At 46.0% G+C, this 14,821-nt stretch overlaps 1 protein-coding gene across 1 annotated transcript in view; it reads left to right on the top strand.

Moving 5' to 3' along the window:
- HOGA1 (4-hydroxy-2-oxoglutarate aldolase 1) overlaps positions 1–8,871 on the top strand; it is a 39,401-nt gene extending 30,530 nt beyond the window's left edge. The window contains exons 6-7 of the mRNA XM_033943253.1: positions 2,972–3,105; positions 7,317–8,871. Coding sequence (XP_033799144.1) covers positions 2,972–3,105; positions 7,317–7,466 — 284 coding nt within the window. The 3' untranslated portion in view covers positions 7,467–8,871. The remainder of the gene's footprint in view (positions 1–2,971; positions 3,106–7,316) is intronic.
- Positions 8,872–14,821: the final 5,950 nt, after the last annotated feature.

The raw sequence follows: 14,821 nt of genomic DNA, 5'->3' as shown, positions 1-14,821 counted from the left end.
GATTCAAGACAAAGTTGGACAAGTTCCTGCTAAACTGGAATGTACACAGGTGAGGCTGGACTCATTTAGAGCACTGGTCTTTAACCTGGGGGCCGCTGCGTGAGCGGACTGCGGGGCATGATGGACCACTGGTCTGACCCAGCAGTGGCAATTCTTATGTTCTTATGTGTGTTGAAACCTTGTCTAACACATTCTCAATTCCCCCCCCCCACCCCAAAGCATCAGCGCAGCAGTGGTCCTGAGTTGCGAAGCCCTCCTCCCTCCCTCCCCCATGTCCCGAAGTGGCAGAAGCAGGCAGCGGTTCTGATCTGCGAACTCCCTCCTTCTCTCCCTTCCTTACCCAAGGAACCATTCTGAAGCATCACTTCCAAAGCATCAGAAGAAATGCCTTGCCGGGGCTAGCCGCAAGCAGCCTGTTTTGGGGCTGCCTCCTGCTGACCAGCTGCAATCGGGTAAGGAAGTGAGAGGAGAGAGGGAGTGAGGGAGTTTGCAGCTCAGGAACGCTGCCTGCTTCTGTCACTTCGGGACTTGAGGGAGGGAGGAGGGCTTTGTGGTTCAGGAAGCTGCCGCTGGTACTTTGGGCGACTTTTTTTTTTTCCACCGGTGATTTTTTTTGCCAGTTGTGTGAGACTCTACTGTACTTTTTTGTTGGTTAACCGAGACTCTACTGTACTTTTACAAAGAAGCAGGTTATTCAACTTGGAATTCAGTTTACATTGAGAAGTCCCCTGCTCAAGAGAATCTCTTCAAAAGGGGATAGTTTACCACGCATCCAGCACCTAGTAAGTTGAGAATGATTCAGGTAGTGTATTTGAAGATAGACTCCCTGTCTCAGAGTTTTTTATATATATATATATATATATATATATATATATATATCTCTTGATGAAAGGAGTATAAAACTGACCCTGTAAACAATTGACCTATTCTTAATATATACCACATTGCTCACAATTGTCTATAAGGCTAGAGAATGTAATGGAGAAGTGAGAGAAAGACATTTGGACCCCCAACAGGTCACCCCTCACCCTTTGCCAAATTTGTATAAGTTAAAAAATGGGGAAATCTGAGTTTTCCTAACACATTATACCAGTGATAGGTTCCTATGGTACTGCGTTCAATTTTCACCCAGGCTTAGGGACTAAGCTCATACCAGTAGAGAACTGATTTTGGTCGTGCTGTCTTTTAATAGTTCAATAGCAGAGGCACTCCCATTTCACTCTGAAGCTGTTTGGTGTACAGGACTATTTTGGATAACCTTGGAGGGCCATTCTATTCTTATTTATTTATATTCCGCACCATTCTCTTAAAGTCTTAAAAACTTTGCTGTTTTCAAAATATTTAAACGGTTTATCTATGAAATCAACTAACTGACAGCTTTGTAAGATCCATTTTTATGACGGATTAACTAATCTCTTCTCTTTTACTAATGCGTATTCTGGTCTTGAGTCGAGCTCCGTCGAGAGATGACCCGGTATATAAACTGAAGACTAGATTAGAACAGATTCTAGGCAGATAATGACCATTTAAAAAATATTGTGTCCAAACAAAATTATTATTATTATTTTTTATTTATAGTTATTTATTACATAAAGATAATTAAATTACAGAAAATTAAGTACAGGAAATAAGTTCTAAACAATATTGCATTAAATCAAGCTCACATTATTGAGGCTGCTTTGATAAATAATAAATATCGGTTTAGGAAATCAAAATTAGCTCTTCTTCAAATCTTACGAGCAGGCAAAAAAATAAATTAATAAACTTTTCATTCACCTTGATCCTCAACTTCTAGTAATTCTTTTTCAGAAATTGTTTGAGGTACATTTTTGTCTCAACGAAACAATTCCAATTGGGTAGGATCCACAAAAGTATATTTATTCTTTCCTAAGTTAACCAGGCATTTGCAAGGAAACTTAAGGAAAAATTAAACTTCTATCGCCAAAGTTCTAGACTTTAGTTGTAGGAACTGCTTTATACATAATTGCATCTGCCTGGCTACATCACAACCTTTGCGCCAAAGAATGTCACACAAAAGTATGAACAAAAAACAATGTGGAGAAATGATGTGCCTGAGATGGACTTTATTAATATTAAAATAATATTAAAACTTGGCAAACCACATAAAAACCTCTGGGACACAGTCCGCCGAAAAGCTTTGGACCCTAGAGGTTATTTGTGGTTTGCCAAGTTTAAATAATTTTTTTATATTAAGAAAGTCCATCTCAGTAACATCATTTCTCCACATTGTTTTTTGTTTCTTCTTGGATATGTCTGTGGAGATCATTGGGTCAATTCTCTTATTTTCGTCCACACAAAAGTATAACCAATTTAAAATTTACTCTCTTCTCAATCTTCAACCAATGTAATTGATTCAGAAGAGGAGTAACCCAGTCATTATTTTTTGCTCTAAAAATTCAACGCACAGCTATATTTTGAAGCAATTGCAGCCTATTTTTTAAATTCAGTGAAAAGAATTACAGTAATCCAACTGTGGTAGTACGATAGTTCTTACCACCATTTGAAAACTCTCTAAAGATAAAAAGGAATGTATTGCCCGTAACTGGCGCAAATGAAAAATCCAATCCATTTATTTGATTCCCAAATGTCAAGCCACAATCAAAACTAATTCCCGAACCTTAGATTTTTCTTGTTGTAAGAATTTCTGCAGTACTCAGTACTGCTTTCTGACCAATAAACCCACCTGGATTACCAAAACAGATGTAGGAAAAAAATTATCTTTTGCACACAGGCTAAATGGAAAAAGTAGAAGAGTTATAGATGGTGTCAGAAACAGGTAAAACAATTTAGGGAGCACCATCGTGAATTACATTTCTTTTATGAAAAAATCATTCTTATTGAGTTTTAGAAACTGGATACAGAGTGAGCCAGGAACAACATACAACTTTCTCCCTCTCCCCCCCCCCCCAATATCTTTACATTTGTTTTAACCTGTTCCTTTTCATTTTAGGTGCTGTTGGTGGGATATGTGCACTTGCTAACATCCTTGGAGCACAAGTGTGTGAGCTGGAAAAACTCTGGTGGGCTGGTCAGTGGGATGAAGCTAGAGAATTACAGTACCGACTAATAGAGCCAAACACAGCGGTAAGCTGGAGACAGGCTTTATTTTATGTATTAAAGGATCAAAGTATACTCATACTGTGTTTCCCCCAAAATAAGACAGTGTCATATTAATTTTGGGCCCAAAAAATGCACTAGGGCTTATTTTTGGGGTAGGTCTTAGTTTTTTTCATCTACATGATCTTCTCTCCCTTCCTTTCCTTCACCTCAATTCTTTCTCTTTACTTTCTCTCCCCCGAATGTGAAGCATCTTTCCTCCCCTCTCACCCTCCCCTTATGCCTTCCCTGTGCAGCATATTTCTATTCCTTCCTTCCCCCGTGCATCAGAACTCTTGAGCAGCCCCCCTGCCACGCAGCCGAACCCCCGCTGACCCTCCCATCTGGACCCCACAGACCGCGAGACCTACATACCTCCCTCCAAAGAACAGCATCGGCAGCACTCTAAACAGGCTGCTTCGCAGCCTTCTCCCACTGGGGCCTTTTATGTGCCGCATTACTAATGACATCATCAGTGATGCGGCAGAGGGAATGCCCCGGCGGGAGAAGGCTGCGAAGTAGACTATTTAGAGTGCTGTTGATGCTGCTCTTTGTAGGTCTTGCGGTCGGAAAGTCGGCGGGGTTCAGATAGGAGGGAAGAGATGAAAGGATGGGTCAGTGGGGGTTCAGCTGCGCAGCAGGGGGAAGTGCTGCTGCCAGTGAATCCAGGGACATTCGGGTTAGGCTTCCGGGGACTAGGGCTTATTTTTGGGGTAGGGCTTATATTAAGACCTACCCCGAAAATCATGCTTGGGCTTTTTTGGGGGGTAGATCTTATTTTCGGGGAAACATGGTATCTCCCTACTTCCATTTGAAGAAATGCATATATGAGATGACTGGACTTGCTTTCCCAAATGGTTCTCTTCTTTCTACTTCTATTCACAGGGCAATGTAGGGGAGGGACATTAGGGTGGGCAGACTAGATGGGCCGTGGCCCTTATCTGCCGTCTATTTCTATGTTTCTATGCTACTTAACCTGAGTCAAAATGCAGTGTTGCGATGCCAAAATTCTAAGTTTATTTCATTCATAATAACAAAAAACTTCATAAGTTATATTTATAAAAAAGTATTTATGAAAAAAAGTATTCATTAGAAAAAAAGTATTTATAAAAAATTGAAAATGCCAGGCCTAGGAGTATTGAGGATTCTTACTACCATGGGATATGTCACTCGGGTGGATATCTGAAAATCCCTGATAAGCTTGTGCATTGATGCTTCTATAGTGCTTTATAGCACCAATTGAGGAAGAAGACTGTTTCTGAATTAAGAGAAGAAATAAGGGTGTACTGATAAGATGGCTCAAATGCAACTTACTCCAAGATGTAGAGTAGAGAGTTGCGCGGGGACAGAAATCCCACCCATCCACGCCAAAGTCCCACCCGTCCCCGTGAGGAATTTCACCCGTCCCCGAGAGGAATCCCCTCCATCCCCACCTGTCCCCGTGAGGAATCCCCTCCGTCCCCACCCGTCCCCGCGAGGAATCCCTTCCGTCCCTATAAATTTCAGAAATAGTTATTTCATTTAATTATGCTACTGAATTAAAGGCTCTGGTAGAAACCCATTTACAAATAAGCAAAAAGACTTTATTAATTTGGAAATATTAATTGGGAAGAATACATATTTTGTAAACGGGTTTCTACCAGAACCTCAAATGTTTATAAATTTTTATCAACACAACTAATATACTACTTTATCCTGAAGTGAAAAAAAAAAGAAATATAATTTTTTTCCTACCTTTGTTGCCTGGTTTCTGCTTTCCTCGTGTTCTCATTCAATTCCTTCCATCCACTATCTCTCTTCTCTCTGCGTCTTCCATTTGCTCTGTTACTGTGCCTCTCCCTTTCTCCCCCCTTCCAAATTGGTCTGGAACCCATCTTCTTCCCTCTGCTCTCCCCATAGTCTGGCATCTCTGTCTTCTTCCCTGCCAGCATCTTCTCCCCCCTCTATCTTCCCCATGTCCTTTCAACATCCTTCTCCCCCCTGTCTTCCCCATGTCCTTTCAGCGTCCTTCTCCCCCCTCTGTCTTCCCCATGTCCTTTCAGCGTCCTTCTCCCCCTGTTTTCCCCATGTCCTTTCAGCGTCCTACTCCCCTCCCCGCCTTCCCCATGTCCTTTCAGTATCCTTCTCACCCCCGTCTTCCCCATGTCCTTTCAGCGTCCTTCTCCCCCTCTGTCTTCCCCATGTCCTTTCAGCATCCTTCTCCCCCTCTGTCTTCCCCATGTCCTTTCAGCATCCTTCTCCCCCTCTGTCTTCCCCATGTCTTTTCAGCATCCTTCTCCCCCTCTGTCTTCCCCATGTCCTTTCAGCGTCCTTCTCCCCCTCTGTCTTCCCCATGTTCTTTCAGCGTCCTTCTCCCCCTCTGTCTTCCCCATGTTCTTTCAGCGTCCTTCTCCCCATGTCCTTTCAGCATCCTTCTCCCCCTCTGTCTTCCCCATGTCCTTTCAGCGTCCTTCTCCTCCCCCCGTCTTCCCCATGTCCTTTCAGCATCCTTCTCCCTCCCCCCTGTCTTCCCCATGTCCTTTCAGCGTTCTTCTCCCCCCGTCTTCCCCATGTCCTTTCAGCGTCCTTCTCCCCCCGTCTTCCCCATGTCCTTTCAGCGTCCTTCTCCCCCCGTCTTCCCCATGTCCTTTCAGCGTCCTTCTCCCCCCGTCTTCCCCATGTCCTTTCAGCATCCTTCTCCCCCCGTCTTCCCCATGTCCTTTCAGCGTCCTTCTCCCCCCGTCTTCCAAATGTCCTTTCAGTGTCCTTCTCCCCCTCTTTCTTCCCCATGTCCTTTCAGTGTCCTTCTCCCCCTCTGTCTTCCCCAAGTCTTTTCAGCGTCCTTCTCCACCCCTTTGTCTTCCCCATGTGCTTTCAGCGTCCTTTTCCACCCCTTTGTCTTCCCCATGTCCTTTCAGCGTCCTTCTCCACCCCTTTGTCTTCCTCAGTGCTTTCAGCGTCCTTCTCCACCCTCAGTTTTACCCATTTCCCTTAAGCGTCTTTTCCTCTCCACTCCACCTTTCCTCCCTTTTTTCTCTCCCTGCCCCTTACCTTCATGGCGCTTCCCCGCCCGACCGACAACAGAACAGGCCCGGTCCGACAAACCTCCCTGCCCTGTAGCCGCGAATCTAAATTATATTCTTACAGCAACTGGAGTATTGAAGCTGCTGTAAGAAGGTAATTTAGATTCGTGGCTACAGGGCAGGGAGGTTTGTCGGTCCGGGCCTGTTGTCGATCGGTCGGGGGAAGCGCCACAAAGGTAAGGGGACCTGGCCGGCTATGCACCCCCCCCTAAGGCTGCACCCGGGGCGGACTGCCCTCCCCGCCCCCCCCTTGGTACGCCACTGCCTTTCCCTACCTGCCCTGCCGCAGCACACAGCCGACCGGAAGTCTTCCCGATGTCAGTGCTGACATCGGAGGAAAGAAGGGCTTTGCTTAAGCCTTCCCTCCGACGTCAGCGCTGACATCGTGGAAGACTTCGATCGGCTGTGTGCTGCGGCAGGGCAGGTAGGGAGAAGACGAGCCTCGCGAGTACATCCAACCCTGCAGGAACCCCGCGTCCCTAGGGGACGTCCCCATGGGATCCCCGCGACCCTATGGGGCATCCCCACGGGATCCCCATGACCCGTGCAGCTCTCTAATGCAGAGGTGAGATAGTAAATGCCATTGTCGTTTAAGCGAGTGAATGGGGAATTTGACTGTTCAGTTGAAATGTTGAATTGATCAAATTGTAGTCATGTATTTGGCCTTAACTACAAAAATAAAAATGAGCAGCTGTCTTGCACTGCTTGTCCTTCCAGGTTGCAGGACTTGCAAGATCTTTGCTATGTGTGATTGGTCTACTGTGCTAAATTAGTATATAATCAAGGCAAAATTCATCAAAATCATTTCATTTGTGACAGTTTTGTTTGCAGTACTCCAGTTGTGGAAGATTAGTGTACTTGCTATCCGAATTTTGGGATAGGTGTTTAACCCTTTATTTGGCATTGTTGCTCAGAAGCAACATGTGTCTTCTATGGCTCTTATGGGTGATCTTCATCTCCAAATACCTTGGCATTGTTGCTCTCATTCAGCTTCAAGTTATGTAAAGCAGCTGTTTCACCATCTGCCAATTAAAGGGTTAATATTATACCCTCAGTACTTGAGTGATGATATTAAGGGGTAAGAGAGCTTGTGTACTCTTCTTGTGGTAACTCCATTTTTCTTTTGTGTATTGCCAGGTAACTCGGAAGTTTGGGATTCCAGCATTGAAAAAAGCCATGGAATGGTTTGGTTACTATGGAGGTCCCTGCCGCCCTCCTTTGCTCCCATTAACAGACAGTGAGATGAAGGAAGTACAAAGGGCCTTCTCTGCCAGTGGATGGCTCTGAGGAAGAAAGAGCGTCATGACACTCACCCATATCTTGTTTCCCTGTTTTCATGGGGGGTGGGGTTCTGTTTTTCCTAAGACTTAAAAACATAAGATTTGCCGCTGCTGGGTCAGACCAATGGTCCATCGTGCCCAGCAGTCCGCTCACACGGCGGCCCTTAGATCAAAGACCAGTGCCCTATTTGAGTCTAGCCTTACCTGCAAATGTTCTGTTCCAGTAGGAACTTATCCAACCTTTTCTTGAAACCCTCCTGAGCCTATTACCTCTTAACTTCATCCTATGCCCTCTCATTTCAGATCTTCCTTTCAAATGAAAGAGACTTGACTCATGCATTTACACAATTTTTTTTTTGGGGGGGTGGAATGTTTTATGCAGGTCATGCGCTAATAAAACCATTAGAATGCGATAAGTACAAGATTTGAACACAGGAGCAGTTAGCAACTGCTATGTAGGAGGCCCTAAATGATCCAGCATTAACTTAGCTGTTTCCCATTAGTGTACATTAACGAAGACGACCATGCCATGCCCACATCGCTCCTTCTCCCAGAAAAATCCCCTAATGTGCCCGCTAACAGGTATATTACCGCAGAACCCCTTAATGTGGTCATTCGATAACCCTTTTTTCCCTAAGATTTAACCCCTTCCCCCCCCCCACACACACACATGCAAGCATCTTTTCTCATATAGGTCGACTTGATTTGCTGCACTCTGGTGCTCCATTTACTTGGAATTATAAAGTAACTTCAGGCCACCTCGTGTAGGCTGAGCTTGTTCTGTTTTTTTGCATCAGTGGGTTGACAAGTCCAGACTGTGTGCTAGGGTTGCCACTTTTTGAAAGAGAAAAACCTGCTGGTACCCATACTTCACCCTCCCCACCCCCAGTGGCGTAGCGAAGGCAAAAGGCGCCCGGGGCAGTAGCACCCCTCCCCCACCCTCTTTTCCGCCCCCCCTTACATCTGCTCCTTCCCTACCCCCTTCTTCCCTTTTCCTGTACTTTTTTGATGTTCACAGCACAAGCAGCAACCCCCAACCTACTACTCGTGCCAGTGTCGGCTCTTCCTCTGACGTCACTTCCTAGGTGTGGGTCCAGGAAGTGATGTCAGAAGAACTGACATGAGCAGCAGGTTGGGGTTGCTGCTTGTGCCGCAAATGTTAAAAAGGTATGGGGGAAGGGAAGTGGCGCGTGTGGTAATAGGGGGGGCAACCGGGGCCGACTCCCCCCAAACAAATAACTGCATTGAAGAGTCTCAGTTGAGGGTCTGTTACTCTTTGAACCCGTTCTATCACTCAGAGTTCTGGTGCCAGTGTACTGATTCCAATCACTGCTTTCATGGGAGACAATATTAGAAAAAAAAAAAAAAGCAAAGAGAATGTAAAAACATAAGAATAGCCTCACTGGGTCAGATCAATGGTCCAGTAGCCAGTTCCCACAGTGGCCAATCCAGGTCACCAGTATCTGGCCAAAACCCAAGGTGTAGCAACATTCCATGCTACCGATCCAGGGCAAGCAGTGGCTTCCCCCGTGTCTTTCTCAATAACAGACTATGGACTTTTCCTCCAGGAACTTGTCCAAACCTTTCTTAAAACCAGCTACACTATCCGCTCATACCACATCCTCTGACAATGCTCAACTAGTAGGAAGAAATTTGACCACAGCTTCCTATGTATTGCTTTCCCCTATTCTATGTAAATGTGCTGTGAAACATATATGCATATGTTCTCAGGGTTTCCGCAGCTGGCATTATGCTTGTTGCAGGTTGCTGTCTCGTGCTTCATCCTGTTGGGTAGAAACCAAGACGCTGTGAGACCCGGAAACCTGCAACAAGCATAGGTACATATCTTTAATGAGTAAATGGTCCATACGGTCTGCCCTATAATTACACACATTACAAATTCATGATTTAAGTTCAAATGTCTTTGTTATTTCTGGCTCCAGTATTACTAACTCAAACAAACTGTAAATCAAATCTTCTGAGATGTCAGCCATACCACCCACCTCGGCTCAAAACTGTTCACTGCCAATGGGGATTTATGTATCAGATCATCATCGGTCTCATTAAATTTCAGGTATTCAATTGATAAATAATTCTTTTTGCCTTCTTTAATAAATAACTTCAGAAAAATATTTTCACTTTTTTTGAAAAGTAAGAAGACTTCAATAAGAATTGATCACAGTCAGGGACAGTATAACCGACTTGAATGTTTTGCAACATATATGGGTCATATATGTTTTGCAGATATATGGCATGGCATATATAATATTTCTTTCCTTATCAGCATCTGCACTATGTGCTTCGGCGGCGAAAAGGGCAAACAGAATGCTAGGAATGATCAAGAAGGGGATCACGAACAGATCGGAGAAGGTTATCATGCCGCTGTACCGGGCCATGGTGCGCCCTCACCTGGAGTACTACGTCCAGCACTGGTCGCCGTACATGAAGAAGGACACGATACTATCCGAAAGGGTCCAGAGAAGAGCGACTAAAATGGTTAAGGGAATGGAGGCGTTGCCGTACAGTGAGAGATTAGAGAAGCTGTGCCTCTTCTCCCTTGAAAAGAGGAGACTGAGAGGGGACATGATCAAAACATTCAAGATAATGAAGAGAAAAGACTTAGTAGATAAAGACAAGTTGTTCACACTCTCCAAGGTAGGGAGAATGAGAGGGCACTCTCTGAAGTTAAAAGGGGATAGATTCCATAGAAACATAGAAGATGACGGCAGAAAAGGGCTACAGCCCATCAAGTCTGCCCACTCTGCTTACCCACCCCCTGTCTATGCCCTAATGACCCAATTTCCTTATCTTGACCCTCGTAGGGATCCCACATGGGTATCCCATTTATTCTTAAAGTCTGGCACGCTGTCTGCCTCGATCACCTGCACTGGAAGCTTGTTCCAATGATCAACCACTCTCTCTGTGAAGAAATACTTTCTGGTGTCGCCATTAAATTTTCCGCCCCTGAGTTTGAGCGGGTGCCCTCTTGTGGCCGAGGGTCCCTTGAGAAAGAAAATATCATCTTCCACTTCGACACGTCCCGTGAGGTACTTACCTCTTCCTACATTCCTCAAGAGTGTAGAACTGCAGTTTGTTCAGTCTCTCATCGTACGAGAGACCCTTGAGCCCCGAGATCATCCTGGTGGCCGTCCGTTGAACCGATTCAATTCTGCGCACATCTTTACTGTAATGTGGCCTCCAGAATTGCACACAGTACTCCAGATGAGGTCTCACCATGGCCCTGTACAACGGCATTATGACTTCAGGCTTTCGGCTGACGAAACTTCTATTGATACAACCCAATATCTGCCTTGCCTTAGATGAAGCCTTCTCCACTTGATTGGCAGTTTTCATGTCTGCACTGATGATTACTCCTAAATCTCGTTCTGCTGAAGTCCTAGTTAAAGTTTCTCCGTTCAAGAAGTACGTCCTGCATGGATTTCCACTTCCGAGGTGCATGACCTTACATTTCTTAGCATTGAAGCCTAGCTGCCAGGTTGAGGACCAACTTTCCAATGTAAGCAGGTCCTGCGCCATATAATTCTGTAAACTGCATTCACTTACTATATTACATAGTTTGGCGTCATCGGCGAATAGTGTTATTTTACCTTGAAGCCCTTGAGTCAGATCCCCTATGAATATGTTGAAAAGGAGTGGACCCAGGACCGAGCCCTGCGGCACTCCACTGGTCACCTCCGATGTTTTAGAGAGGGTACCATTAACCACCACCCTCTGAAGTCTGCCACTCAGCCAATCATTGACCCATGCAGTTAGTGTCTCTCCTAACCCCATCGATTCCATCTTGCTTAGCAGCCTGCGGTGTGGGACACTGTCAAAAGCTTTCCTGAAGTCCAGGTACACGACGTCCAAAGACTCTCCCAAGTCCAACTTTCTTGTTACCCAGTCAAAGAAGCTGATGAGATTGGATTGGCAGGACCTACCCTTGGTGAATCCATGCTGACTGGGATCCCGAAGATTCCCTTCATTCAAGATCGTGTCCAATTTGCTTTTAATTAGTGTTTCCATGAGTTTGCACACTATTGATGTGAGACTCACCGGTCTATAATTCGCAGCCTCTGCCCTGCAACCCTTTTTATGCAGAGGAACGACATTAGCTAATTTCCAGTCCAGGGGAACTTTCCCCTTACTTAGGGAGAGATTGAATAGCTCAGCCAACGGTTTCGCCAGGACATCGCTCAATTCTCTGAGCATTCTTGGGTGCAAATTGTCTGGTCCCATGGCTTTGTTCACCTTGAGTCTTGCCAGTTCACTGTAAACTTCACCTGGTGTGAACTCAAAATTCTGAAACGGGTCTTCTGTGCTTTGTGTTGCCTTCAACTGGGGACCGTGTCCCGGTGCCTCACAGGTGAAGACTGAGCAGAAGTATTCATTCAGTAGTTCGGCTTTATCGGAATCTGCTTCCACGTAATTTCCGTCCGGTCTTCTAAGGCGTACTATCCCGCCTGTGTTCCTTTTTCTGTCACTAATATACCTGAAGAAGGATTTGTCCCCCTTTTTAATGTTTTTTGCCAGAATTTCTTCCACTCGAAGTTTTGCCTCCCTAACTGCCATTTTGACCACTGTAGACCTGGTCCTATATTCTACTTTTGCCTCTCTTTTCTCCGTGCGCTTGTAGGAGAGAAACGCTTTTTTCTTCTCCTTAATGAGGTGCGAGATCTCCGCGGTGAACCATTGGGGTTTATTGTTTCTTTGTCGTTTATTTACTGATTTTATGAAGCGGCTAGTTGCTTCATGTATGGTTGATTTCAGTGTTAACCACTTAGCTTCTACATCATCGGTCTCCGCTTGGTCCTGCAGCATCTGATGGACGAAATCTCCCATGCGTACAAACGTAAGGAAATTCTTCTTTACTCAGAGTGGTAGAAAACTGGAACGCTCTTCCGGAGTCTGTTATAGGGGAAAACACCCTCCATGCTAAACTGCTGAGACTGGTGAGTTCATGCTAAACTAGTGAGACTGGACTCATTTGGAGCACTTGAGTGGACTGCTGGGCAGGATGGACCACTGGTCTGACCCAGCAGCGGCAATTCTTATGTTATGTTAATCCATAGAAGTGGCTTGTAGCAAAACAGTCCTTAGGGTGGGAGAGAGACCAGTGCACAGAAATAAGGGATACCAAGACCCATGGTTCAGCATTCCCAAAGAGTCGAAGAATGGGCCAAGGGAGATTTACTGTTTCCCTGAATCATCCAAAGAGCGACACCTGGTACATGTAATGCAAGGGAGTAAGCGTATTCCAGGTCGATGTTGAATAATGGAACCTAGGGCGCTAGAGCTGCCAGAGCTAGCAGAAAGGAAGCACTGCCTCTGAGCTTCAAAGGGCTGCAGAGCTAAAAAAAAACCCAAACAAACCATGCAGACATCAGGGGGAAGGTGTGCACGCATGCCTAGAGAAGGAGCTGCTACATGGAGATGTATTCAATAACCAAGGAGGGTGTCCTGCACAGGTAATGGGCCTATCAATCCTACCAGGGGTTACATGCGACCCTAGTGAAGATGTTGTGTAGAGTGTGTCGAAACCGCATTGTGGATGATAGCCTGAATCTAAGCTGTGCTCCATTAGGAAGGTGCACCCAGTCTCCATCGATGAAGTAGTGCACGATATCCTGGGACAGAACTACACCACATAGACAGACGGATGGTTGCTATACCTCCAGTGAGAAATCTGGGCCAAGCAGGCAGTTGGTGTGAAACTCTACATCATAAGATGGTGTTGTGCCAAATAGTTGCCTAGAAAGCTTGATCTGTGTACGGTAGAGCAGCAGAGGGCTGCATGAAGCAGCAAGGGACCAAGCTGTACACCATGCAGGAGCTTCACCCGGTCACAAGCAGAGGAGCCACTTGCAATCTAGAGTATATGAGCAGCACCAAGCAAGCATCCATGAAGCCACTGTTAAATGGATTCACATTCCGCAACTGGAATTGGAGCCTCGCTCAACATCTGGAGAGGAAGTTGTGCTAAGTCCGTCAGGGACGTTCACTACATCTGGAGATTGAGTCATGCCTAACCAGCAGCCAGACCGCATTCTAAGTCCACAGATGATGCCACACCAAAGTCATGAAACAGGAAGTTATATCAGAAGAGGAGATCTGGAGCAGACATGTGAAAATTCTTCTCCATGGCTGAGGCTCCTCCTTAAGGTACAATAGGTATGGGGAGGTGGGGAGGAAGACAGAGTTGTCGACCTGGGTGTGATAAAGCACAGTTACTTACCGTAACAGGTGTTATCCAGGGACAGCAGGCATATATTCTCACATGTGGGTGACGTCATCTACGGAGCCCCGATGCGGAAGCATTTTCAAGCAAACTTGATTGAAGATTAAAGTTTGCTCTGCTGCTCCACGCATGCGTGCCTTCCTGCTCCACTAGGGGGTGCATCCCCTCGTGGTCTCCAGTTCACTTAACTAGCCAAGAAGCCAACCTCGGGGAGGTGGGCAGGTTGTGAGAATATATGCCTGCTGTCCCTGGATAACACCTGTTACGGTAAGTAACTGTGCTTTATCCCAGGACAAGCAGGCATGATATTCTCACATGTGGGTGACCTCCAAGCTAACTGAAAAGGGATGGAGGGAAGTTGGCAATTTAAGCAAATAGGTTTCGCAGTACCGATTGGCCGAACCGGCCATCGCTTCTGGACAGTGAGTCCAGACAGTAGTGGGAGGTGAAGGTATGAACCGAAGACCACGTGGCAGCCTTGCAGATTTCCTCAATAGGTGTGGACCTGAGGAACGCTACGGAGGTTGCCATCGCTCGGACTTTGTGTCCCGTTACTCGACCATGCAGCGCGAGACCCGCCTGAGCGTAGCAAAAGGAGATGCAATCGGCCAACCAGTTGGACAAGGTGCGTTTGGAAACTGGGTGACCTAACCGGTTTGGGTCGAAGGACAAAAACAGTTGTGGGACTTTCCGGTGTGGTTGAGTGCGTTGGAGGTAAAAGGCCAACGCTCTCTTGCAGTCAAGAGTGTGGAGCGCCACTTCTCCGGGGTGAGAGTGGGGCTTGGGGAAAAACACAGGTAGGACAATGGACTGATTGAGATGGAAATCAGACACTACTTTAGGCAAGAACTTTGGATGGGTGCGGAGTACCACCTTGTCGTGATGGAATACCGTGAAGGGTGGGTCCGCTACCAGAGCCTGTAACTCACTAACCCGCCAAGCGGAAGTGAGCGCAAGCAGGAAAATTACCTTCCAAGTGAGGAATTTTGGATGGCATTTGTCTAGGGGCTCAAATGGAGGTTTCATTAGTTGAGCCAGAACCACGTTAAGGTCCCAAACCACCGGAGGAGGTTTGAGAGGGGGGTGGACGTTCAGAAGACCCTTCATGAAGCGAGAGACTAAGG

Source organism: Geotrypetes seraphini, chromosome 4 (genome assembly GCF_902459505.1).
Source record: "Geotrypetes seraphini chromosome 4, aGeoSer1.1, whole genome shotgun sequence".
Taxonomy (NCBI): domain Eukaryota; kingdom Metazoa; phylum Chordata; class Amphibia; order Gymnophiona; family Dermophiidae; genus Geotrypetes; species Geotrypetes seraphini.
Note: the sequence above shows the minus strand (reverse complement) of the source record. Positions and strands in the feature narration are given on the sequence as shown.